Source organism: Gopherus evgoodei, unplaced genomic scaffold (genome assembly GCF_007399415.2).
Source record: "Gopherus evgoodei ecotype Sinaloan lineage unplaced genomic scaffold, rGopEvg1_v1.p scaffold_64_arrow_ctg1, whole genome shotgun sequence".
NCBI lineage: Eukaryota > Metazoa > Chordata > Testudines > Testudinidae > Gopherus > Gopherus evgoodei.
The window spans coordinates 105,580-132,899 of NW_022060085.1; the positions used below are offsets into that span (position 1 = coordinate 105,580).

The following is a 27,320-nucleotide window of genomic DNA, read 5'->3' on the forward strand; positions in this document are numbered from 1 at the left end:
TGATGGCCCATTAAGGACCATCAGTTACACAATTGACCCATTGAGAGAAGGCAGATACACCTTGTGACTCAGCAAAGTATGCAAGGACTTGCCCATGTGACTGCAGGCTCCATTTTGCTGTAATTTTCCACAGTAAGAACAGAGAGGTGTTCTTACACCTGGAAAAGCCTATAAAAGGCTGAAGCCTCATCTCCATCTTATCTTCAGTCCTGCTTCTTACCTCTGGAGGAACTTTGCTACACTGAAGCTATGAATCAAGGACTGAAAGACCCATCCCAGCTGCGAAGGTTACTCCAGGCACTTGATTTTAACCTGTAGTTTGTTCCATCACTGCTACAAGCCTGAACTAAGAACTTTGCGATTACTGTATGAAACTGATTCCATTTAACCAATTTGAGCTCTCAGCTCTATCTTTTTTCCTTTTATGAATAAACCTTTAGATTTTAGATTCTAAAGGATTGGCAACAGCGTGATTTGTGGGTGAGATCTGATTTGTATATTGACATGGGTCTGGGGATTGGTCCTTTGGGATCAAGAGAACTTTTTTTTCTTTTCTTTCAACAGCACTAGAGCCAGTTGATGAACTGACCCTTCACTTTTTGAATGCCCTGATTATCCTTGCACGAAGGTGTTTGCTTCTCAAACTGTACACAATTGGGTTCATCATGGGCGGAACCAGCAAGCAGACATAGCCCATGAGAATCTGAACCAAGGGAGAAGAGCTATTCCCGAATCTCTGTACTACAGACAAGCCAATTCCTGATATGTAGAAGATGAGGACAGCACAGAGGTGGGAGACACAGGTGCTCAGTGCCCTGACAAACTCTGCATAGGATGCGATGCTCAGCACTGTTTTCAGAATCATCACATAAGATAGGAGGATGAGCAGCGAGTCCAGCAACACTGTGGAGATTGTGACAAACAAGCCATAGATGCTGTTGACTCTGATATCCGAACAAGCCATCTTCATGACCTCTTGGTGCAGGCAGTAGGAATGGGAGAGGACATTGGCTTCACATTATTAGAAACGTTTCAGGAGAAAGGGCAGTGGGAATATTACGGCAACCCCTCTTAGCACAAACACGAGTCCCATCTTGGCTATTCTCTGCAGGGTTAAGATGGAAGCATATCTCAGTGGGTTAGCGATCGCGATGAAATGGTCAAAGGCCATCAACAAGAGTGTGGAGGATTCAATGCATTGAAGCGAGTGGATGAAGAACAGCTGGGCAAAACAGGCATCGAAGCTGATCTCCCTAGAGTTAAACAAGAATATATCCAGTATTGTTGGTATGGTGACTATCGATAAGCCAAGGTCCGTGATGGCTAACATGGAAAGGAAAATGTACATGGGCTCATGAAGACTTGGATCTGTTTTTATAATGAACAGAATGACTGAATTTCCTACTATCGAAAAAACATACATTAAGCCTAAGGGGATATTGAACCAGAGATGCATGTCTTCCTGCCCATGTATCCCAGTGAGAAGGAACACTGCAGAGCTGAATTTAGTGTCATTGATAGCTGACATAATGTACTGAGAAGTCCGAGTAGTTTTGAACCTTTCCTCCTGAAAGGAAAAACAAGAGGATACTAGATGCCACTGCCTTTCTGCAGTACACTGGATAAATTCTCAGGGTCAGGTTCTGACTTTAATAACAGTGAGTTCAACTGCGTCATTCCAGATTTACATGTGTAAATTCGAACAGAACCAGGCTCTATTAACATTTCCTTACGAAATGCTCCTGGTGATGCCCTCTATTCCTCAAGAATCCCTCCAAGAGAAGGTGAAATGCTTTGCCAGACCAGCGTTGACTGAATCTAGAGAGTTCAATCATCCTACAGGCTTCTCTTCATTCTCACAGGACCTGCATCCTCTACCCATGCAAGGGTCTGTAAATATCTGGCAAGTTACAAACTAACAGACTATTACTTCAGCTGGATGAGAGAGGCTTCACAAATGGGCGAATAGTGCAAACACTAGGTTTGCACTAATATCTATCTGAGTGTCCTACTTACTTCAACCATGCCCATGTAAAAGGTGACGTGCATAAGTTACATGCAACCACTATTACCCTCCCCTTTCCTGCACCTCAGTTCTACTCTTTGCTGAAACACAGACCAGTGGTTCTGTAGTCTCATGACATTTTGGAAACTCTTGCACAGGTATTGCAGAGGGATTGAATGCTAGATTAGAGATTGCTACCCTGGAGGTCCTGGATTTCATTCTCTGAAATGATTCCCGTTCATCCCGCAGAACCAGGTGGACAGGCAGAACTGCAGGGTCTCAATGCGAGGATGAGACAATGGTGTAGGAAGGAGGGGTTTAAGCCCTCTGCAATAGCTGTGCAAGACTTTCCAAAAAGTCCTGAGAGAACAGAACCACTGGACTCTTTTTCAGCAAAGAGTAGAGCTGAGGTGCAGGAAAGGGAAGTGTTATAGTGGTTGTATGTAATTTACTCACATGACATCTTACATGAGCATGGCTGAAGTCACTTGCACACTCAGCTGGATATTAATGAAAATCTAGTGTTTCCATTATTCACCCACTTGTGACACCAACCCCTCCCCTGCCCAACTGAGGTAACTGTCTGCGTTAGCTTGTAACTTGCCACGTATGTACAAGACCTTGGAATGGGGAAGATGCAGGTCCTGTGAGGAGGAAGAGAAGCCTGTGGGATGATTGAATGCTCTGGATTCAGTCATTGCAGGCCAGGCAAAGCACTTCAGCTTCTCTTGGAGGTATTCTTGGGTGTCAGAATGTATCACCATGAGCATTGGGTAAGGGAAGGTTAATAGAGCCTGATTCTGATCAAATTTACACAGTAAATCTGGAGTGACACCATTGAAGTCACAGTTACTGAATTCAGAACCTGGCCCTGAGAATTTATCCCATGTGCTGGAAAGAGAAAGTGGCACAATTTGGATGCAGGAGTGGAGAATATTATACACACACACACACACACACACACACACACACACACACACACACACACACACACACACACATATAATGATAGATATAGATATAGATATACACACACACACACACATAATGAGGGAATGAAACACCTTGATAAATAGCTTCAATGCAGGACACATAAATATAATGACTTCTTTCCAAGTTGGCTATCACATACCTTGGCTTATCGATAGCCACCATGCTGACGATACTGGGTAAATACTTGTTTAACTCTAGGGAAATCAGCCTAGATTCATGTTTTGTTCAGCTGTTCTTCATCCATTCTCTTTCATTCATTGAATCCTCTGTGCTCCTGTCGATGGCCTTTGACCGCTTCATTGCAATCTGTAACCCACTGAGATATGCTTCCATCTTAACGCCACCGAGAATAGCTAAAATGGGACTGGTACTTCTGCTAAGAGGGGTGGCCGTAGCATTCCCACTCCCTTTCTCCTGAAATGGTTCCAATAATGTCAAGCCAATGTCCTCTCCCATTCCTACTGCCTGCACCAGTTGGTCATGACGATGGCTTGTTCAGACATCACAGTCAACAGTATCTATGGCTTGTTCATAATAGTTTTCATGGTGGGGTTGGACTCACTGCTCATCCTGCTATCTTACGTCATGATCCTCAAAACAGTGCTTAGCATCACATCCCACGCGGAGTGCCTCAGAGCCCTGAGCACCTGCATCTCCCATGTCTGCGCCATCCTGGTCTTCTACATGCGAGTGATTGGCCTTTCTCTGATACACAGATTTGGGAAGAGTTTTTCTCCCTTGCTTCAGATTCTCCTGGGCTATGTCTACATGCTGGTCCTGCCCCTGATGAACCCAATCGTGTACAGCATGCAAAGCAAAGACCTTCGCACGAGGATAATCAAGGTGTTCACCAAGTGAAGGGTCAATTCATCACCCAGCTCCAGCTTCTATCTCCACTCTCTACAGAGAAGTTCAGACAGGGTCTAAGGCCTGGAGGAATGGGAGAGGGGCTGGTGAGGGAGGACAGTGCACTGGGGGAAGGAGACCAAGGCAGGCAGCAGCATTTACAAAGTGACTGTGTTTGCAGAGATCCAGGTGACCAGTGGGATGTTGGTGCACAAACAGCCATATCGGTGGCTCCTCCAACCTCAGAATTCCTGTGAATACAGTCACTAAGAGAAGGGATGTGGATGTTTTTTCCCACAGTACCTGTCACTGTCCCATCTCTGGTTAAACGTCCACAGACCATGAAAAAAAAAACTGCAGACCTGTTCTGCAGTGGCAGTCCTGGCCTTTCCTGGGCGCTCAGGGTGTTGCATGATCCATGGGAGCTGCACCAAATGTGTACAGGGGCTATTCAAGGTGCATGGACACCCACCTTTCTGCTATGCCCTCAGCCAGGTGCTTGTGACTGAGTCGTGTCAGAGACCTGATAATGCAGGAGCCCCAGGAGAAGCCAATCCGTCAGCCCCTCCCCCATTGATGGCTCTGAACTCAACACACCTGCTGAGCCCACCCCCCACAAAAGCAGAGCAGAGCTGAGTGTGTGAGAGAGGATCTGACACACAGGAGTCCTGGCAAGAGACTCTTGCCCAGATTCTCCCCCTAGTTTGTGCTGTCCCAGCAATGCAAAAGGGGGGGAATGACCTCAGGTCCCCAGAGAGGCACTGCTAATTCCTATCCCAGCTCACACCATTCAGCGTAGGCTGACCACCTTTTCAAAAGGCAAAAGCAAGACACATGCAGGAGGCCTGCCCCACTCTGTGGCACCCTCCATGCCCCTCCTTTCCCCCTGAGGCCTCACTCCCTGGTCCTTCTTCTCTCCCAAGGCCCTGACCCTGGACAGGCCGGAAGCTTGAGCCAGGCCATGGTAAGAACTGTCTGGGGAGCACGGATGTTTCACCTGCCGTGGGCAGGAGGGGGCCCGAGAGCAGCCCCCAGCCCATGTCCCCAACCCCCAGTATATGTGTTTGTGTGGGAGCTGAGGGGGGCATAAACTCTTACAGACACAAAGGGGGGCGTAATCAAATAAGTTTGAGATCCACTGATTTAGTCTGATATCCGGTACACAGGCTGCAGAATTTCACCTACTTACCCCTATGTTGAGCCCAATGACTTGAGTATGACTAACACAAAACTTGTGTTCTTCTAAAGGGGATCTTCCAGGAAGGCATCCAGTCCTGGTTTGGAGGTATTAGGAGAATCCACCACCTTCCTTGTGAGTTTGTTCCACTGGTTATGCACCCTCACTGTTAAAAATGTGAGCTGCATTTTTAAATTTAATTTGTCTGGCTTCAGTTTCCAGCCATTGGTTCTCTTTATAGCTTGCTATCACAGAGTCCCCAGGCGATGCTCTGGAACTGCTCCCCACAAAGCCAGTCAGGATTTTGCAGAGCCTCCTCTCCCTTGGAGCAGACTGTTTTCAGTGCAAGAAGCTCACATGGCTTTACCTGCTGGGTCTGATCTTGCAGCATTCAGCATCCTCTGCCCCTCCATGCGTTTCCCACAGTGAGCCTTCCCCAGCAGGGTCCTGGGGAAGCCACAGGATCATGCACCCCCACTTTGCAGTCAGACGTGACTCTCAGCCAGCCAGTAAAACAGAGGTTTATTCGATGACAGGAACAGGTTCTAAAACAGAGCTTGTAGGTACAGCGAATGGGACCCCTTGGCCGGGTCCATTCTGGGGGGCAGTGAGCCAGATCCCCATGTCTGCACTTCACTCCTCATCCCCAGCCAGCTCCAGACTGAAAACCCCTCCAACCCCTCCTCCTCTGCTCAGTTCTTTTCCCAGGCCAGGAGGTGACCTGATCTTTTTGTCTCCAGCACCTTTAGCTATCAACTTGCAGGGGTGGAAGGGCCTGGCCTTAATTACTAGGTGACAGAGGGTCGACCAGGAACTGAGGACCCCGCCACAGTATTCAGAGAAAACATTAAGAACATTCCCAGTTCATCACACTTGCCCAGATAGTTTAAAGATCCTATTAGTACCCAAGTATCAGAGGGGTCGCCGTGTTAGTCTGGATCTGTAAAAAGAGACAAAGAGTCCTGTGGCACCTTATAGACTAACGGACATATTGGAGCATGAGCTTTCGTGGGTGAATGCATCTGACGAAGTGGGTATTCACCCATGAAAGCTCATGCTCCAATACGTCTGTTAGTCTATAAGTTGCCTGTGGCAAATTGTCGACACTATTATGATGGGTCTCGCGCTTTCTCTTCTTTGGGGGAATTCAGGACACCATTTCTTGCCCCTAAATTGGAATATCAATTGCCCCACTAGTGTCCTAGAGGAGGGAAGTGGAGAGGGAGGGACCTGGGCCTGCCCTCTACTCCAGGTCCCAGCCCAGGGGCCCTGAGGATAGTGTTGAACCACTTGAACTGACGGTTCCTTCCCCTTCAGCTTGTGGGGGGCTTCTTGTCCTCCCCCTGCACAAGCCAGATGCCCCTTACCTAGGGCCTAAGACTTCTTAGCCCACCACAGCACTTCTCCAAACTGTCCTCTGCTTCAACACCAATTCTTTCTGCTCCAACTCCTCCAAACTGTTCTCTGCTCCAACACCAATCCTTTCTGCTCCTACTCCCACACTGTCTGATTGAGGCATGGGTTTTTATCATGTGACTGACTGCAGGTGCTCTAATTGGCGTCAGGTGCTCTAGTTAATCTATAGCAAACTTTCTTCCCCTTACAGGGAATATGGCTCCCTTCTAACCCTCTCCTGCTGCCCTCTGGCCATGCTGTATCACAGTGCCACAGGACTCTATGCTGCTTTTACAGATCCAGACTAACACGGCGACCCCTCTGATATATGAATCTTACTGTTTTGCATGAATAGTATGTGTGCTTCAGTTTCCCTGTTTATTGCACCACTGCCTTGGCGATTAAAAATAAGGATATGTGCCTTTTGCTGAGACTCTAGGGGCCAGGAGACACTACTCCCTCTGCATATGGTCAATGCCCTTCATAACCTGAGACCCAAGTCGGGGAGATGACCAGGACACCTGGCCCGGGAAGCACACAAAGAATAGGGAGAGCAACGGGTGTGTGGGAAGTCAGCTTACTGGGAGCTTGGAGTCTGCGATGAGGGACTGAGGAAGGAGAGAGGCGAGGGCCCCAGCCCAGGATCCTGCCAAGATGGACTTGGCTGAAAGTCACTGATTTCTGTGCTAACAAGCTCTGTTCTGCACCGTGTTCCTGTCAACTAATAAACCTCCTGTTTTACCTGCTGGCTGAGAGTCATAGCTAACGGTGGAGTTGTGGTGCAGAGCCCTCTGACTTCCCAAAGGGTCCTGTCTAGCTGGACCCGCCCAGGGGACGTGCAAGGTGTGAACAGGGATACTGAATGCGCCAAGATCAAGGAAGGCCATAGCCAAGGAGGCTTTTTGCCCTGGATAGTGTGCCCTCAGGGGTGGCTTGAGACAAAGCAGTTCCAGAGCATTAGACCTGTGCTCTGGGACAGAAGGTTTCTGAACATCCGAGGAGGGAGATTCTGGAACAGCCTCCTAACAGGAGCAGTAAGGGGCAAACAACCCAACTGGTTTTAAGATGGAGCTTGACAGGTCCATGCAATGGACGATATACTGGGGTCGCCTGCCATAGCTGGGGTGTGGACTCATTGATCCAGGAGGTCCTTGCCGAGCCTATGTCCTAATGGGTCACATTAGCCCATTTTGCATCACACCAGGAGCTGATGTGGAGTTTCTTGTCCACTATGACCCTGCTCTGTGCCCTAGCTGACAATTTCTCCATGAATAGATTCAGGAGAAGTCATGACTCAGTGTTATCATTTGGGAAAGGAATTGTTCTTGGGTTCCTGTGTAGTGATGTCACAGGAGTGTAATTCCCTGATTTTCTGGTAATCTCAGCATGCTGAGCCACCAGCTACTCCCACCTGTCACTAGCCCCAGAGAGGAAGGATGGTTCAGTGTTTAAAGTGCTGGCCTGGGACTCAGAATAACTGGTTTCAGTTCCAGGCTCTTCCACAGACTTCTTCTGTGACCTTGGGCAACTCACTTAGTCCCTCCGCGCCTCAACAATATGTATTTTAATACGGTTCGGTGTAAAGGTTACATCTAGGAACAAGGGATGCTAGCCCTCCTTGCCAGATGTGGGGCCCAATCCTGGGACTCAGAAGAACTGGGTTCAGTTCCAGGCTCTTGTACATACTTCTGTTGCCTTGGGGAACTCATTTAGTCCCTCTGTGCCTGGGTGGGTGGGCCTAGCTAGCAGTGGATCACTGAGATCTGTGTATAATTTTTGGGGGGGCCTGGTTCTTGGGTCCTCCTTTTCATTCCTTACAGAGAAGGGAAGGGACCTCCCCTCCTGGAACAATCCAAGGGGTTCACAGTGTAAGAGGGGGCTTTGGCTGAGCCTGGGGAAGGGGATTGGGTTGCAGGATGGGTTGAGGGATACAAACTCTAGGAGGGATTTTGGGTGCAGGAGAGTACTCTGGGCTGGAGCAGAGTGTTGGGGTGTAAGAGGGGGTATGAGTGCTGGTTCTGGGAGAGGGCTCAGGAATGGGGTTTGAGGTGCAGCCTCCCACTGGTCATCGCTTATCTCCAGTGGCTCCTGGTTGGCAGCAGGCAGAAGGAGGCTAAAGCAGGCTCCCTGCCTATCCTGCCCTCACACTGTTCCCAGAATGGGCCAACATGTCCCTGAGACCCATGGGTGGGGAGGGCAGGGGGCAAATGGGTCTGCGCGCTGCCCCTCTCTGCAAGCACTCCGCCCCTTAGTTCTCCTGGCTAATGGCAGCTGCGGGAGTGGTGCTTGCAGGCATGAGCAGCATGCGCAGAGACCCCTGCTTCCCCCGGCCCTGGGGCTATGGGGCTGCAGTGGCAGCTTCCAGGAGCAGTGTGGGGCCCAGGTAGCTTTAGTGGCAGCCACACTGCACTGCCACCGGAGATCTCGTTCGACCAGTTGATGACCACTGCTCACAGTCAACCTGGGACTGACTAATACACCCAGGTCCTTCTCCTCCTCTTTTGTTTCCAGCTCATCATTGGCTGCATAAACTGGCACACGGTGAGTAGAAGGAGAGAAGATTGAGACCCAACTTGATAACAGTGGACAAGCACTTTCACAGGAACGAAATGCCAGCTACTAATGGGCTCTTAAATCTAACAGAGAAAGATGTAACAAGAACCAGTGGCTGGAAACAGAAGCCAGACAAATTACATTTGGAGATGAGGCACATGAGCGAGCGTGCTTAACCAGTGGAACAAACTCCCAAAGGAGGTGGTGGATTCACCTGCTACCTCCAAACCAAGACTAGATGACAACAAGGAAGACACACTTTAGCGGAAGACAAGTTTTGCGTGGGTCAAACACAAGTCATTGGGCTCAATATGGGGGTAACTGGGTGAAAATCTGCAGCCTGTGCTATACAGGAGGTCAGACTAGAGAGTGGTTCTCTAAGTTTTTGATCATGCCTCCCTTCTTTGTGTCTGTACAGGTTTACCCTCCCTCTGCCATATAAATACATCTATTGATATATGCAGAAGTGGAGCTTCAACTGAATCATTTTCGGCTTTTTTCTTTTTCACTTGATTTTTTTATTTCTTGAATGAATGAGCCAACAATCCATTGGAATAAGAGCAAAACTGTGATTGTGGTCCCTACCTTAATAGGCAGCAGGTTTAAAACAACTAAAAGGAAGTATTTCTTCACACAACGGGCAGTCAACCTGTGGAACTCCTTGCCAGAGGACGTTGTGAAGGCCAAGACCATAACAGGGTTCAAAAATAACTTGATAAATTCATGGAGGATAGGTCAATCAATGGCTATTAGGCAGGATGGGAAGGAATGGTTTCCCTAGCCTGTGTTTGTCAGAAGCTGAGAATGAGTGACAGGGGATGGATCACTTGATGATTCCCTTTTCTGTTCCTTCCTTCTGGGGCACCCGGCACTAGCTACTGTTGAAAGACAGGATCCTGGGCTGGATGGACCTTTGGTCTGACCCCGTATGGCCGTTCCTATATGCTTATCACCATGAAGGTCCGACTGGACACCTCAGTCTCTTCCTTTTGGGCGCTTGTGACCATTAGTATACAGTCACCCCCAGCCTACTTAAGACAAAGATGTCTATTAGCAAATAGCACAAAGCATTAGAGAAAATGGTTTTGAAATACCAGGCAGCTGTCAAACACCTACATTCGTCTATTCCATGTCTCACTATAAGCTAAGTTAGACAGGCTTTGTTTTGGAAACAGGAACAGAACTGGCCCAACTGACATTCTTTTGGGAAGCCAAGAAACTCTTGGGACCCAGCCTAGTTTCCTTGTGTCTCTGAAAGCATCTTCCCATCTCTTTGCCCCTTTCTCGTGGAAGCAGCCTGTTCTGAAACCTTTGTGAGTCTGGACCCAGTCACTGTAGTGCTCAGCCGTGTCCATGTTAGAGGCCAAGGTGTGAAGCTGACTTTTGCCCTCAGACTGCTTTCTCCCAGCCAGACCATCTAAGATGAGGCCCACGTGGCCATTGATCCATTGTTTGGCAGTTAGGCCCATTCAGCCTCAATGTCTTGCAAACACCAGTCTGGTGATTGTGCTGAAACATCTATCATCCCCATGATGCTCCAAGACTCCCCTCAGAAATCCACTACCCATCCCTCACTGTGACCTCCGAGCACCCCCACATCTGCCACAGACACCACTGCGCCGGAGTCACAGGGCTGCCCAGAAGCAGCTGTCACAGGAGGCTGTGGTAAGACACATGGCAGGTGTGTTTTTCTTTGGAACCCTGACATAGACCTAATCTTAGGGTCACCGAGTATCTGAGCACCTGGAATTTTATTTATTCTCCTGCCACCCCTGTGAGGCAGGGCAGGGCTATTATCCACTTGTACAGAAGCTCAGAGACAGGAGCTTCCCCATGGTCACACACAGCATGGGAATTAAATCCTGAGTCTCAGAGCAGTGCTCAGATCGCAGGACCAGCCTTCCAGCCATCTGAGTGGTGACAGGTCCAGCTGGATTCTCTGCTGTGCCAGCAGAGCTCCCCCCGTGCTGCAGAGAGTGCGGATGGCAAAGTGCCAGTTACAAGGGTTTGATTCACTGGCCTGTTCTCCCCATGCTTCAGTGGAGCCTAGAGCAGCCTGGGGGCTGGGCTGACCTGCAGCTTATGATGACAGCTTCCAAGAGCACAGCCCACTCTGCCCAAGTCCCTGCAGATGGGGGCTACCCCAGAGTACCCCCCTGGGGTCTGAGGTAGCCCTGCAGGCTCCCTGCCCTTCCCTCTAAGGTCCTTGCAGTGACTTACTCTCAGCCTGGGATACTTAAAACAAGAGCCCCTTTGTGGGGATCACATTAATTCAGTCTTCAAAACACAGGCTCTTCATCCCTCCAGCTCCATTCTCCTCCTTTACTCAGGAGACCCCATCTCCCTGCTTGCTGTGGTTAGCATTGTTTCAGCTTTGCTGCACCACCTGCTCCTCCTTTTCCCCTGAGGCCCCATGAACTCCCCTATCCCTTCCCATAGGCCCTGCCCCCTGCTCCTCCACTTCCCATGAGGGTCTGATACGCGGCCAGGCTAGAGCCAGGCAGTGGTGAGAGCTGCCCAGGGAGCCGAGGCTGCTTTGTGGAGCCCCGGATTTTCCATCTTCCCTGAGCTGAACATCCTGGGGGGTGGGAACACAGGCTGAGGGCTTCTCATGCCCCCCCCCATTCCCCTTTCCAGGGCATGAGGAAGGTCTGGGAATCCACATAGTGGCTCTGGCTCCCTGGGCAGCTCTTCCCATGGCCTGTCTCTGGCTTCAGGCCTGGAGAGGGGGTGGAGCCTTGGGTAATGAGGAGAAGCAGGGGGTGCAGTCTTGGGGGAAGAGATGGGGCGGAGGGCGGGGAAGAAAGGGAACAGGTGGAGCAGAGGGTGGGGCTTAAAGGGGGAAGACAAGGGATGGGCAGGGTCATAGAGGAACGGGGCTCCTATGTGTCCCACTTTTACCTGTTGAAAAGGAGATCCCCCTACATTGACTGGGCTGGCCTGGGATAGGAGCTAGTCGTGCCCCCACCGGGAAGTGCAGACTGTTTACACCCTTTCCAATCAGTTGGGGAAGCACAAATGGAGGTGAGGGGTAGGGATAGGGAATCTGGGCCTGAGTCCTTTGCCAGGACTCTTCTGCGTCAGACTCTCATTCACACACAGTTATGTCCTGCCTCGGTGGGAAGTGGGATGAACAGGTGTATAGTATGCAGAGCAATCAGCGGGGATGGAGAGGTTTCCTGAATGGTTTTTCCTGGGCTCCTGTGATAATCATGTCTCTGACACAATTCAGTCACAAGCACCTGGATGAGGGTGCAGGGGAAGAGTGGGTGTTCGTGCCCCTGGAATAGCCCCTGTCCACACCTAATGCAGCACCCAGAGCACTCACGAAGGTCCAGGACTGTGACTGCAGATTTTTTTATGGCCTGTGGGTGTTTAACCAGAGATGCGTCAGTGACAGGCCAGGTGTAATGGGAAACAACATCCACATCCCTTCTCTTTATTGGCTGTGTCAAGAGGAATTCTGAGACTGGAGCAGCCAGAGATAGAGCTAATTATGGGACAACATCTCACCCATCCCCTCACTCTCCACGAACAAACTCACTTTGTAAATGCTGCTGCCTGCCTTGGTTTCCTTCCTCCAGTGTCCTGTCCTCCCTCACCAGCAGGTGGGGAGCCCCTTACCCATTGCTCCATGCCTTAGACCAGTGTTTTTCAAACCGTGGGTTGTGACCCGGTACTGGGTCGTGGCATGGAAGTCACTGGATCACCTTGCTCTGGTCACCACTGCCGACTGGAACATTAAAACTCCCGTCAGTGGTGCTGCCCAGCTGAGGCAGGCTAGTCCTTACCTTTCCCAACACCGCGCTGCACCCCAGAAGTGGCCAGCAGTGGGTCTTGCTTCTCAGCGGGGGGCCATGGGGCTCTATGCACTGCCCCCGCCCTGAGCACTGGCTCTGCACTCCCATTGGCCAGGAACCAGCCAATGGGAACTGGGGGAGATGGGGCAGTGCCGGTAGGGTTGGAGTGGTCTGAAGCCGCTTGCGCACTTCCATCTAGGACCTGTGCCTCCTGCTGGCCACTTCCGGGGCACAGTGAAGCCTGCCTCTGCATCCCAGCTGCACTGCTGACCGGGATTTGCCAGAGGTAAGTCCATGCCCCAAACCATGCCCCAACCCTCTGCCCCAGCCCTGAGGCTCCCCCAAACCTGGAACCCCTTCCTGTACCCCAAACCCCTCATCCCTGGCCCCAACCCAGAGATACACCCTTAGCCCAGAGCCATGACCCTCTCCCGAACCGCAACCCACTGCCCCAGGCCAGAACCCCCTCCCACACTCTGAACCCCTCATACCCAACCTCACCCTGCAGTCCTCACCCCTGCACACCAACCCTTTGCCCCATCCGTGAGCACCTTGCTCTCCCCAAACCCCTCAGTCCTAGTTCCACTGGGTCACAGGCACCATCAATTTTCTTCAACGGGATCCCCAGAAAAAGAGTTTGAAGACTACTGCTTTAGATCCCATCTGAACCTGTCTCTATAGAGTGGTAATCAGTATGCCATGTTGTCTCACTTGGAAGGGTCCAGGATGGAAAGGGTGGCAGTAGCTGGAGATGGGTGATGAACTGATTCTTCACTTGACGAACACCCTGATTATCCTCGCACGAAGGTGTTTGCTTTTCACGCTGTACACAACTGGGTTCATCAGGGGCGGGACCAGCAGGGAGATGTAGCTCAGAGCAATCTGAAGCAAGTGAGAAGAGCTATTCCAGAATCTGTACATCACGACCAAGCTGATATCTGGTGTGTAGAAGAGCAAGATGGCACAGAGGTGGGAGACGCAGGTGTTCAAAGCCCTGAGGCATTGATCATAGGACGCGATGCTCAGCACTGTTTTCAGGATCATCACATAAGAGAGGAAGATGAGCAGCAAGTCCAATCCCATTGTTACGAGTTTGGTAAACAAGCCAAAGATATTGTTGACTGTGATATCTGCACAAGCCATCTTCATGACCTCCTGGTGCAGGCAATAGGAATGGGAGAGGACATTGGCTTGACAGTATCGGAACTGTTTCAGGAGAATGGTGAGTGGGAGCATTACGGCCACCCCTCTTAACACACACACCAGTCCCATCTTGGCTATTCTTGGCAGGGTAAAGATAGAAGCATATCTCAGGGGGTTACAGATTGCGATGAAGCGGTCAAAGGCCATCAACAAGAGCACAGAGGATTCAATGCATTGAAGAGAGTGGATGAAGAACAGCTGGGCAAAACACGCATTGAAGCTGATCTCCCTAAAATTAAACAAGAATATGCCCAGCATTGTTGGTATGGTGGATATCGATAAGCCAAGGTCTGAGATGGCCAACATGGAAAGGAAAATGTACATGGGCTCATCGAGGCTTGGATCTGTTTTTATAATGAACAGAATGACTGAATTTCCTACTATCGAAATAATATACATTAAACAGAAGGGGACAGAGATCCAGAGATGGATGTCTTCCTGCCCAGATATCCCAGTGAGAAGGAACACAGCAGGTGTGAATTTGGTGTCATTGACAGCTGACATAATGTACTGGGCTGGTCCGAGGAGTTTTGAACTTTTCTTCCAGAAAGGAAAATGAACAGGAGACTAGATGATATTTAAAGAGACATCATTCTGCTCTGAGTGCAAGTCTAGAGATTCCCAAGAGCTCAAGGAAGATCAGCAAAAACATAGTCTTGGATTTACACCACTGTGAGGAAGACAGGTACTGCCAGATTGGATCAGACCTGCAGTCCATCTAGCCCAAAATTCAGTGGCCTGGTCCAGATGCTGCAGAAGAAGGTTGGAAGAAGCCCTGAAATAGACAGCTGTGAGATAACTTGCTCCCAGGGAAAATATCTCCATGACAGCCACTAACTAGACATTTTTGGGGCGTAAATCAGGAAGGTTAGGGCCTTTTCATAAGTTTTTTTTAAAAAAATCCTCACTACTGTATTTGGATTTTCTGGTCTTTCATATAAACACATCCAGTCCCTCTTTGAATCCTGCTAAGCTCTTGGCGTCATTGATATATTAAGGCTGGGAGTTCTGCAGCCTACTTGAGCACAGTTTGATTTTACAGTTATGACGTTCCCACTAAAAAAAACCAACACCCTTTCCAGGCCTCCACTTCGGAATATTTCCCAGTGTAAACACACGGCAAATGCATGGAGAAAAAGGTCATTGTATTATCTGTCCTGCATCAAAGCAATTTATAAACTTGTTTCATTGCCTCATTATATATAATTATTTATTTTCTCCACTGCTGAGAGTCCAACTTATGTCACTGCCTCGTTGCAGCACATGGGATAAATTCTTAAGACCAGGTTTAGAATTCAATAACATTGACTTCTACTGCATCACTCCAGATTTCCATGTTCAATTTCGATCAGAGGCAGGCTCTATTAACTTTCCCTTACAACTGTTCCTGGTGATACACTCTGTCACCAAGAATCCCTCCAAGTGAAGCTGAAGTGCTTTACCTGGCCAGGGTTGACTGAATCCAGAGATTTTGATCATCACACAGCATTCTCTTCATCCTCGTAGGACCTGCATCCTCTCTCCATGCAAGGGTCTGTAAATATCTGGGAAGTCACAGCCTATCACAGACAGTTACTTCAGCTGGATGGGGAAGAGGATGACATCACAAATGAGTGAACAGTGAAAACACTAATATCCAGTTGAGTGTGCAAGTTACTTCAGCTGTTCTCATGTAACAGGTGGTGGGTGTCCATTCTATACAACCACTCTTACAGTCCCCTTTCCTGCACTTCAGCTCGACTCTTTGCTAAAACACAAACCAGTGGATCTGTTCTCCCAGGACTTTTTGCAAAGCCTTGTATAGGTATAGCAGAGGGACTGTGTTCATGACACTGAATTGTAAATGTTACAAACAGCTTCTGGTCAGTTACCAGGAGACAATATCATACAACTGTTCACTGAACAAAGAGTTAACAGCACAAACCCATTGCAAAAAGTATGTGGAGCACTTCTGAAATACTTTCTAAAGCGAAAGCCATTAAGCTGTAAAGTTACCACTGCTCCTTCCTGTAGCAATTCCAAAAACTCTGCTGCTGGCTTTCAGTATACAGGCATGCAATGCAAGTTTGATCTGTAATATTTGTATTGCAGTTAGAAGTTTTGGCATAACATTTACACATCTATACTTTAGCACACACATATGAACCCATTCTTTCCCTCTGATCTTCTTTCAGAGATGATTTCTCAGGTTACAATGGGACTTAAAATGCAGCTCCTGTCATCTGGATTTCTTCACAACCTGAAAAGATTGCAGCGTCTCACTCCTCATTCAGTCGTTTGTCAACAAACAAAAATCAAGTAGCTCCTCTGTCCCTGGGTTAATATCTGACTGTGTCTCCTCAGGTTCGGTTTTGTCAGTTTGTAACATTCCCCTCTGGTGTTATCTGGACTGGTGATCTGCTAGGTCACTCCAGTCCTTGCCTGGGAGCCAGCCTTACCCTGCACTGCTGTGAGAACCCCCCACTCCCGGGCTGTTCACACACAGCCACTGACATGAAAGTTGCTCCCAGCTACTTGCAACGAATGACACTAGCCAATATCTCCTCTCCTAGACACAACCCTAGGAACCTCGGTCTTGCAGCGTCCAGTTATGCCTGCTGGACACTGCAAGCTTATATAAGTTAATCAATTTAACAAAGAAATTGATATGTACCAGGCTTGTTATCCCCAAGGGAGTCTCTGACACACTTCAAACCAAACACACTGCTTCAGGTAGAATAAACAAACAGATTTATTAAGTACAAAGATAAATTTTAAGTGATTGTAAGTCAGAGCATAACAAGTCAGATTTGGTCAGACGAAATAAAAGCACAACACATTCTAAGCTGATCTTAACACTTTCAATGTCCCTACAAACTTAGATGCTTCTTACCACAGGCTGTCTGGCTGCCCTCCAGCCAGGCTCTCCCCTTTGGTCAGCACTTCAGTTGCTTGGTGATGGTGTCTGTAAATAGAGTTGGAAGAGAGAGAGAGAGCCAGAGCCTGGCAAAGTCTCTCCCTTTTGTCATGTCCTTTCTGCCCTCTTGGCTTTGCCCCCCTGCTTCAGAGTCAGGTGAGCGTTACCTCATCGCCATCCCAAATTGACCAAAGGAAGGGAGGTGACTCCCTTGAGAGTCCAACAGATTCTTTTGTTGCTGCCTAGGCCAGTGTCCACTGTTCCTGTGAGGCTGACTGGCTTTGTTCCATACACACATTGATGAGGTGTGAACTGCCCCTCTGCTCTTGGAGAGTTTTTGTCTAGGCTTATTTTAAGCCATGAGGACATATTTTAAGCCTCATAACTATATACCTGAAATTATAACCTGTAACCTTACTATAACGTCACTGTAACAATTACTATAGCATCACTATAACAACCATGCTAAGTGCATCATGAGCCTTCCAAAGACACCCGACATGACAAACTTTGCACTGGATACCACACAATCATTTTACAAGGATTAACATGGGGGTGCTGGGTGCTCCCCCTAGGTACAGAGTGTCACACAGTCTGTAGCCTGTATCTGGAGTGATAACAGACATTGGGATCAGCATAGAAAATACTCATTCCCTGAGCTCTGACTCTTTAGTACATAGTGACCCCAGCAACTGTTATTCAGGCACGATGAGGGTTTGCAGGAAGTGGATTTCAAAGTCAAATGCAGGAGTATTCATGGAAATGGAACTTCATTTCCCACATGAAAGTAGGCTATTGCTCTCTATCTCTCTCTCCTACAGTGTCTGTCCTGTATTCATAAAATCCATAGCACCTGGGATCGGGACAGACATGGAACTGAGTTGCCATAATCAATGTGTATGTTAAACCCAGTTCTTGCGATATTTGCTGAAGAGCTGCATTGAGTTAACTATTGGGATGATTATGTTATGGTTCTACTATGGCTCTTCCTAGTTTAATAGCAGGCTGCTAGAAAAAAAGCAGCAAAGGAAACTACAGCTCAAGAAAAGCCATCTCTGAGTCAGCACTTCAGGGAGATTGAGAGACGACACCGGAGCTACAAGCTGAGAAGAGCCTATTTCTGGGCTCCAGCCACATTACACAGCTTGTTTTACCAGCGCTGGGAGTCTGTCCAGAGTTGGGGCTGCTGTTGCTGAGAAGCTCTTCAGACTGACAGGTACAGACAATGCTGGGGAAGTGTGAAGGCCCTCGGACTGTCTGGGTCCTTGTCAGAGTGGGAGGGTTTGCAGTCGGAGACGTATACTGACTGTTGTTTGAAAACCCTCTTATTCTCCCATGTAACACTTTCTTCCAGCTGTTCAGATTAAACAGTATTTTGATTTAAGAAGGCTGGCTGGTCACTCATCTCACCACTACTCACAGACTCCCAGGTGCCGAACCCACTTAGACTGCTGGGTAAGTATCCGGTAGCCCAGGGCCCAGGATGAGGGTGTGAGGATTGAGAGGAAAGGGTATGAGGCCTGACATCTGATGCTCGGAGAACAGGGTGGGAGCAGCGATACCGGTAGCCATATAACTCTTAGAGCCCTCAGCCAGTCAGGAAACAGCAATGTGCCCTATCTCACCTATTACCATGAAGCAAGGCAGGTCTGAATTCCTGCCTTCACAATCAAGCCAGAGAAGAAAACCTTTGAAAATGCATTTTCTGATTGAATTTCCAGAAGCAAATAAACTAGACACAATTTGGGAACTAGTCACTGATATTTCATGGGGTCTTCTCTCACTCTGCCCCTGGCAGGATTGGAGCCAGAGCACATGGCACTTCTAGAAATAGGACCCCTGGAGAAATCCTGACTCGGGGCATCAGGGTGTTAACACTCCAAGCTTGCTTTTTATGTCACATTTCTGTGTAGCTTGAACAACCCACCGTGGAATATGGGCGGATGTAGGGGAGGGGTTCCCAAGCTACCTAGTGCTGTCTGCCCTCCAGCCCCATCACTGAGTCACCCCAACAGCCCAGCTGAGTCCTCTGCCACTGCACAGAACATCTGCAAATGGAAACAGCTTGTAGCTTTTACCCTTCACTTCACATTTTAAAGACAGTGAAATCTTCTAACGTACCCAATTCCTGCAAGACGAGGAGCTGATGACACCAGAGGTCTTCACCCTAAAGGGCAAGGAGCCATCAGAGAGGTAGCACAGGCCACTGGCAGTGTCTGTTCAGACAGGGAAGGTGACTGTGTTTATGAAGCATGTTTGCACATTTCCTTTGGGGCCACTTGGCCATCAGGGAACCTCAGCTGATTGGCTCAGTGTGCACCAGCTTTAAGCCCGTCATGGCCAATGGCAAACTGCAGGAGACCAAATCACAGGGGACTGCTGCAGACTGTAATCCTGGAATCCAGGCTTGTAATCACTGTTCATACAAATCATGAATATCAGGGGTGGAAAGGATCTCAGGAGGTCACCTAGTCCAACCCCCTGCTCAAAGCAGGACCAATCCCCAACTATTTTTTTTTTGTGCTAAATCCCTAAATGGCCCCCTCAAGGGCTGAACTCACAATGCTCCAACCACTGAGCTATTTCTCCCCCTGTGTTATTTGACAGTGAGACAAATATAGCCTTGAAGACTTTTATTGAGCTAAATAGAATAGTATTTATATAGTAACTGAATGGCAAAATAATTAGAATTACAAATGTAGCACTATTATCTAAAGGAACATATAGCATTATGCACTATAAAGCTTTTGCATAATATGCTCACACCGTTCCTTGCTAATCTGGTGGTAAGAGACAAAGGGCCAGGCTCACCTCAGCATGCCAGGAGTTCAGGCCCAGGTTCCTCACTTCTTGAGTGGGAGGGGCAGAGTTTAGGAGAAGCTAAAGCTAAAAGCTATTGAAGCTATCTTAAGAGTTTAATTTAACTAACTGAATTAAAACTTAAAATTAAAACTAACAGACTAATAGACTAAGAAACTAAGAATGAAGAAGAATGTATCTTAGAAAACAAGCTCTGGAACTCAGAACCTCAGAAGCTTGAAAAAACAAGCTCTCTTTGCAAGATGGCTCAGTGCTTCTTATAGGGCATGGGTGCTTGAGCCCTCCTATGTCCAAATTTATTCTCCTCACTCACAAAAATGTTAAAGTACATTTACTCAATAGGCTGATATGTTTGTACTTATTGATGACATATATATACATATTCATGACATCTATAACAGATTTGGGATTTTACCATTCATCCGCATTTCCCAGCACCACTTTGTACATAGTTTCCAGGGGTCCAATATTCCTGGACTCATTTACTCTAGGGCTATAAAAATTCTCCTCCATTATTTCACATGCAAATGAGGTGGGCACTGTCGCCATTTTCTAAACAAACTGTTTTGTTCCAATATGTTGATGACTTTGTCCCGCAACCTGTACCAAGTAGGAGCATTTGGGGGCTTGACAAGATGCTGCAGGTCCTAAAGGAAGCACACCTGAAGGCACAGCTCATGGTCAAACGTGTCTCTTTCTTAGGTATCACTTTAACAAAATGGTGTAGAATCCCAGTGCAGCATAAGGTCGACACAATCCAAATGTTGCCTATACCTTAGAACCCAATGGCTTTAAGATCCTTCTTGGGTTTGACTGGGTACCACAGAGATTTCGTTCCCAATTTTGCTTCCATTTCAGGTCCCTTGTACCAACAGTTAAAGTGTTCAATGGCAATGGACTGAGCAACACACGGAAGCAGTATCCCATCTGAAACAAGCCATTGTCAAGGCTCCAGTGTTGCTCAGTCTAAATCCTGAGATACTTTGTTGTCTGGAGGTAGCAGTGAGTCTTAGGGTATGTCTACACTACCCGCTGGATCGGTGGGTAGCTATAGATCTGTTGGGGATCGATTTATCGCATGTAGTGTAGACGCAATAAATCGATCTCCAATCACTCTCCTGTCGACTGCTGAACTCCAGCTCGGCAAGAGGTGGAAGCAAAGTCAACAGCAGAGCTGTGGCATGCCACGAGGACGCAAAGTAAGTAATTTTAATTCAATCCAAATTACATCAACTTCAGCTACGCTATTCTCATAGCTGAAGTTGTGTATCTTAGATCGATCCCCCCCCACAGTGTAAACCAAGCCTTAATGTGTTAGCAGCTGTGGCTTCACAAGAGAGACATGGGAACATCAGACCTGTGGCAGAGGTACCATTTCTTTGTAGATGGTTCTAGTTTTTATCATCAAGGAAAAATCATATACTGGGTTTGGAATCTATGCAATTCCTCCCAAGGTAAAAGGAAAGCCTTGGGAGAAGGTATATTCATGCACTCCAAATTCAGCCCAAGATGCTGAATTAGCAGTGGTGACTTGTGTGTTGGAGTACTGTATGCAGTCCTCCATCACCATCATAAACCAAAGAATCTGTCTGTTTTCACATTCACCATGGGTGTACAATTCTCTCACAGAGTTTCTATCATGTTGGAAAAAAATGGGTTCACGTCTTCTGATTGTTCACTTATTAGGTCTGCAATGCTGTTGGAATACATCCATTGGCTAGCAGTAAAAATCACTGTGCCAGGGTGGCTGATCAACGTGAAAAAAAATAAAGGCCTGTTGAAAGTTAGTACCCTCTGCTACAGAAAACGGGAAGGCTGATAAATTGGCCCAAGAAGGAGCCTGAACAGGGGAATTCTGGAAACAAAGGGACCAGGAATATTCCATTACTATCCTTAGTCCTGAGTGCCCAATTGCAACAACTAAAGTTGCACAGACTGACATACCTGACTTAAAATAGACACAGAAATTGGATACGGACATAGTTAGAGCAATCCAAGAACTTTCTAGAACAGAAGGAGAATGGTCACAAACATTAGATCCCCCGTTCAGAAGATATGAACAACATTTGCAGATAGTTAACCGAGTTCTTACGCATGCAGGAGGTCCTTTTCCTATGTGGGTAGTTCCAGCTCACCTATGGAGGGAAGTGATGTACATGGTTCATGACACTCCAACAGGATGACACCAGGGAGTGTACAAAACTGTTCAGTGTCTTGCATCTGTGGGATGTTGACTGCTTCTTAGGATGAAAGTGCAACACTATTGTGACAACTGTCTGGCATGTGCCCAAGCCAATCCGACTCCATCCAAAAGAAATGCGACACTAAAATCTCCGATGTATGAAGGTCCATGGATGTTTTTTCAGATTGACATCATAGGTCCTTTGCAAAGGACTCAAACAAGCAACCAATACCTGTTGGTGGTTGTCAGTCCTCTTTCAAAACTGGTAGAGGCATTTCCTCTAAAGGCAACTACAGCAAAAGCCACAGCAAAGGTCCTAGTTGAGCAAGTCTACTCTTGATGGGGGATCCCTGCAAAAATGGAATCAGACCAGGGATGTCATTTTACCAGACTTTTTAAAAGGACTACCTTAAATTAATGGGAGTCCCGCAGACACTACGCATCCCATACAGATCACAGTCATCTAGGATGATGGAATGAACCATTCAGACTATAAAGACAGGCTGAACCATGAGACTACCACAATGTTTGATCTGACACATCAGTGGCACCCAATTGGAGGGAATAAAAATGGATACCTACCTGCAGAATCTGCAAGAACATTTAAATTAGGCCCACTTGCAGGTAGCTGCTAAATTGGGGAAATCCAGATTGAAGGCAAATGCCTACTTTGACAAAAAATAAAAAGAGAACACTTGGGAGTTTGGAAACCAAGAAATGCTGTTATCTTACAAAGTACCAGAGCATGGGCTGTGTAATCAATGGATCAGACCCTCCAAATCCTCAAAGTTAGGATAAAAGGAGGCAAGGGAAATAGAGACAGAATCTACATGCTAATCATTTAAAGCTGTATTGATCATCCAGGTCACAGGAGCAACTTCCTTCTCAGAACCTAGGTTAACATAACCCAACGGAATCGCAACAGCTAGAGTCCAGAAGATCACAACCGTGAAACAGACACTGGAATTTCTCATTTAGTACACCCTTACTGTTGCTCTAAGGGTATGACAAAATCAAGAATTCGAGATGAAAGTGTTACAAAAGACAAAAAACTGTTACAGATAACACGGACATGCTCAGATGTTTGAACATCTGAAGCAAAACATACTAACAAATTGTGACTTTTAGGTCTGTAATTATACTCAATGGTCACTCAAAAAATCTTCAAAAACAGACTCCAGAGACAAACTGCAGAATTGGAATTAATTTGCAAACTGAACACCATTAAATTAGGCTTGAATAAAGACTGGAAATGGCTGGATCATTACACAAAGTAAAAACTATTTCCCATGCTAATTTTCCCCTTATTCTTAGGCCTGGGCTCCACTAGCAGGGGTGTATATGTAGGGGTTCGAATAGCTAGGCTATTCGCATAGCTGAAGTAGAAGTATCTTAGTTCGACTTACCTGGCCATCCTCTCTGTGATGAGTCGACTGCCGCGGCTCCCCCATCAACTCTGTTTACTGCTCCTGCCGCGGTGGAGTATGGGCATTGATTAGCAGATAGATTTATCGCATTCAGACTAGATGCAATAAATCCATCCCCGATACATCGAAGGCCAGATAATAGCCCCAGGCCAGCCAGACCCTCCCAGCCATGCCGCGTCTCCTCTCCTGGGACTCCAAGCTGTCCCATGTGAAAAGCTTCTCTCTTCCAGGAGAACCTGAGCATTTTATGTGTGTCATGCAGGTTCCAAGACAGTTAGCAGGAGGTTGTGACACCATTCATAGTAGTGATATCAAGCTTGGAGGGGTTGTATGTGCTTTGGAGGATAGGATTAAAATTTAAAATGATCTGGACCAACTGGAGAAATGGTCTGAAGTAAATAGAATGAAATTCAATAAAGACAAATGCAAAGTACTCCACTTAGGAAGGAACAATCACTTCAAAATACAATATGGGAAATGATTGCCTAGTAAGGAGTACTGTGGAAAAGGATCTTGGGGTCATAGTGGATCATAAGCCAAATATGAGTCAACAATGTAATGCTGTGTCAAAATCAAACATCATTCTGGGATGTATTAGCAGGAGTGTTGTAAGCAAGACACGAGAAGTAATTGGTCTGCTCTACTCCTCCCTGATTAGGCCTCAGCTGGAATATTGTGTCTTGTTTTGGGCACCACATTTCAGGGAAGATGTGGACAAATTGGAGAAAGTCCAGAGAAGAGCAACAAAAATGATTAAAAGTCTAGAAAACATGACCTATGAGGGAAGATTGAAAAAATTGGGTTTGTTTAGTCTGGAGAATAGAAGACTGAGAGGGGACATGATAACAGTTTTCAAGTATGTAAAAGATTGTTACAAGGAGCAGGGAGAAAAAATGTTCTTCTTAACCTTTAGTCCTGCCTTAAATGCAGGGGACTGGAATAGATGATCTCTCAAGGTCCCCTCCAGTTCTATGATTCTATTATTTCCCTTTCAAAAGCTGTGTTGATTCTTCCCCAACAAAGAGTGTTTATCTGTGTGTCTGATAATTCTGTTCTTTATTATAGTTTCAATGAATTTGCTTGGTACTGAAGTTAGGATTATTGGCCTGTAATTGTCGGGTTCACCTCTGGAAGTTTTTTTAAAAATCAGCATCACATTAGCTATTTGCCAGTCATCTGCTATGGAGGCTGATTTAAGGGTTAGGTTACATTTCCCAGTTAGTAGTTCTGCAGTTTGATATTTGAGTTCCTTCAGAACTCTTGGGTGAATATCATCTGGTTCCTTGACTTTTTCTGTTTAATTTATCTGTAAGTTCTAAGACCTCTGTGATAGGTTGTCACACCGGTGAGCAGTCTGGGAGTAAGTGGAATCGCTGAGCTCCCTAACCTTCCTACACTGCTCTGAAGGTGAAACGGCCAGCCTCTCTCGGCCCTGTTATCACCCAAAATGACAACAGGTAGCGCCACACACCCAACCGATCTACCTGAGTGCTTTACCTACACCACTGAAAGATAAATAGGAGACAACGGCCAATTTACCAGATCTCCAGCCTTGCTCGTTTGCTGGAGTATAAACCCAGAATTATACCGTCTTGCACTGCAGAGGAGTCTGTACAATGCAACATCATTAATATAGGTTGTTTTCCCCTCAATGTGAGAGAGCAGTGGAACAGCCTTTGTTTACAGACCTGAGATGTTCCCAGACACTTCACTCAAAACACACTTGTTATGATAAAACATAAAACAAGTTTATTAACTACAGATATTGGGTGATTATAAATGATAGCAAATAGATGAAAGCAGATTACCAAGTTAAAAAAACAAATTTGAAAATTCAGCGTAATGTACTAGATAGCTAGGATTTGAATGAGCAATTTCTCACCAGACTGATGATGCAAATAGTCCACCAAGTTTTCTTACACGGTTTTCTCCCAGGTCAGTCTTTGTTCCTTGGGGGTTTCTATGAGTTATCTTATATGGGGAGTGAGGTTAAGAGATGATGTCACTCCCCACCTTATATATTTTTTCCTTATGGTGGGAACCCCTTGTTTCAAGCTAAGTTCCCAGCCCAGTTTCTGGAAAAATACAGGTACAAAAATGGAGTTCAGTGTCATGTGCTCTGGTCCCATGCCCTTGCATGCCTGCTAAGTCATAGCAACCATTACTCATAGGCCGGATGAAACATTCACAGGAAGGCTAAGCTCTTCCATGGTAGCTTATCTTTGTTGATGAGCCATAACCCTTGTTTCTTCATTTTTGTACCGGAAAGGCTAGTTGTTGGTTTTACCCAGAATAAGCACATTTGAATTACTGATACATAATCAATATTCATAACTTCAGGTAGAAAATGGAACATGCACACAAATAGGAAAAACAGATTCAGCAAATCATAACTTTTCCAATGACACATCACAAGACATATTTTGTACCAATTGCATCATAATTATGTCATAATCATTTCATAATCATACCACAATGATGAATATAAGGTGCAGCTTCAAAACGTCCTCTACTGACACCTCAATGTGGGGAGTTCCTCAGATTTGTCTCCTGAAAAGAATAGCTCAGGTGTGGGAATCTCCCTCACATCCTGTGCAGTGAAGACCAATGCAAAGAATTCATTTAGCCTTGTCACAACAGCCTCATCTTCCTTGAGTGCTGCTTTAGCACCTTGATCGTGCAGTTGCCCCACACATTGATTCACAGGCTTACAGCTTCTGATATACTATGAAAAAAGGAGTTATTAATTTTTCTGACTTTTGCTAGTTGCTCTTCAGATCTTTTGAGGTAGATATGCAGTATTGCCAAGCCCCATTCAAAAATTATCACTAAAACCGCCCAAAATTAAGAGACTGGTTTAAAATAACGAGATTTAAAAATATTCAAATGTAGGTTTTGTTTTCATTTGCCTTTCATGTCTCAGCCTGTGGGGTATACCTACTTCAGGTTTTCGACTTTTCTGTAACCCACTTTTTGAAATAAACATTTTTAAGAGAAGCAAAAGCTCCAATTCACATATAGTGTCTTGATCCCAGAATTTAGGTCTTTAAGAAAGACAGGAAAAGGTGTGTGACTCCTAGGAAAGTCCCAGGAGCTGGCATTGCTGTCCATATCTCAAGCGGGGCACCCACAAATGAAGGCACTGAGGATTGGTAAGTGGACATTTCTGGTCACACAATCCATCAGTGGCTGAGACAGTGTTTCCCTCTGCACTGGGCTACAGCGCCCCTGGTTCTAAGGAACAGGATTACACCACAGACAGCCGGACATAACAGTGACTGGTTCGCACAGTCACTGGTTCCTGAGGCACAGCTCAGAGTGTCTCCTTCTCATGCTTGGTGCCGTCAGCCTTGCTTCAGGTTTGCCGCACTACCCTTCCTTTTCCCCTATGGTCCCTCTACCCCGTTACTTCCCAGTAGGCCCTGCCCAATTCTCCTCCATTTCTCCAAGGCTCTGCTTCCCGGATAGGCCAGAGCTGGACAGTGGTAAGAGCTACCCCTGGAGCCCAGGCCGCTGTGGGTAGCCCAGCATTCTCCACCTTCCCTGGGTTGTATATCCTGGGGGCTGTGACATAGGATTATCTCATGCCCGCAAGCCTCCTGTCCAGGGCAGTGGGAGAGTCTGTGACTCCTCTCAGTTGCTCTGGTAACCTGGGCAGCTATTACCAAGGCCTGGTTCTGGCTTCAAGCCTGGAGAGGAGACAGAGCCTCAGATAAATAGGAGGAGCAGGGGGTTGGCTTTGGGGGAAGAGATGAGGCAGAGAAAGGGGTCTCGAGGGAAGAAGATCCAGGGTGGAATAGGTGGCCATAGACCATAATTTTTCATCTCCCATGTCACCAGCACTGGAGCCAGATAATTAACTGTCCCTTCACTTGATAAATGCTCTGATTATCCTTGCACAAAAGTGTTTGCTTTCACACTGTACACAATTGGATTTATCAGGGGCGGAACCAGCTGGTAGATACAGCCCAGGACAACCTGAAACATGTGAGAAGAGCTATTTCCAAATCTGTTTGTCACAGC

At 47.0% G+C, this 27,320-nt stretch overlaps 1 protein-coding gene and 2 pseudogenes across 1 annotated transcript; 1 reads left to right on the plus strand and 2 right to left on the minus strand.

Moving 5' to 3' along the window:
* Positions 1-592: 592 nt before the first annotated feature.
* Positions 593-1,528, minus strand: LOC115643616 (annotated as a pseudogene).
* A 1,588-nt stretch (positions 1,529-3,116) lies between these two features.
* Positions 3,117-3,856, plus strand: LOC115643603 (annotated as a pseudogene).
* Positions 3,857-13,540: 9,684 nt separating this feature from the next.
* Positions 13,541-15,470, minus strand: LOC115643608 (olfactory receptor 51G2-like). The gene is made up of 2 exons (XM_030547617.1): positions 15,416-15,470; positions 13,541-14,517 (listed from the first exon to the last, which is right to left on the minus strand). Exons 1-2 carry the CDS (start codon positions 15,468-15,470, stop codon positions 13,541-13,543), a joined length of 1,032 nt encoding a protein of 343 aa, XP_030403477.1.
* Positions 15,471-27,320: the final 11,850 nt, after the last annotated feature.

What these genes read in the sequence shown, in the direction of transcription:
- LOC115643608 (XM_030547617.1), bottom strand. Translation starts at nt 15,470, where the DNA reads ATGAAGAGAATGCTGTGTGATGATCAAAATCTCTGGATTCAGTCAACC. An exon ending in GATTCAGTCAACCCTGGCCA is followed by an intron (nt 14,518 to 15,415) that starts GGTAAAGCACTT and finishes ATTTTCCTTTCT; the next exon opens with GGAAGAAAAGTTCAAAACTC.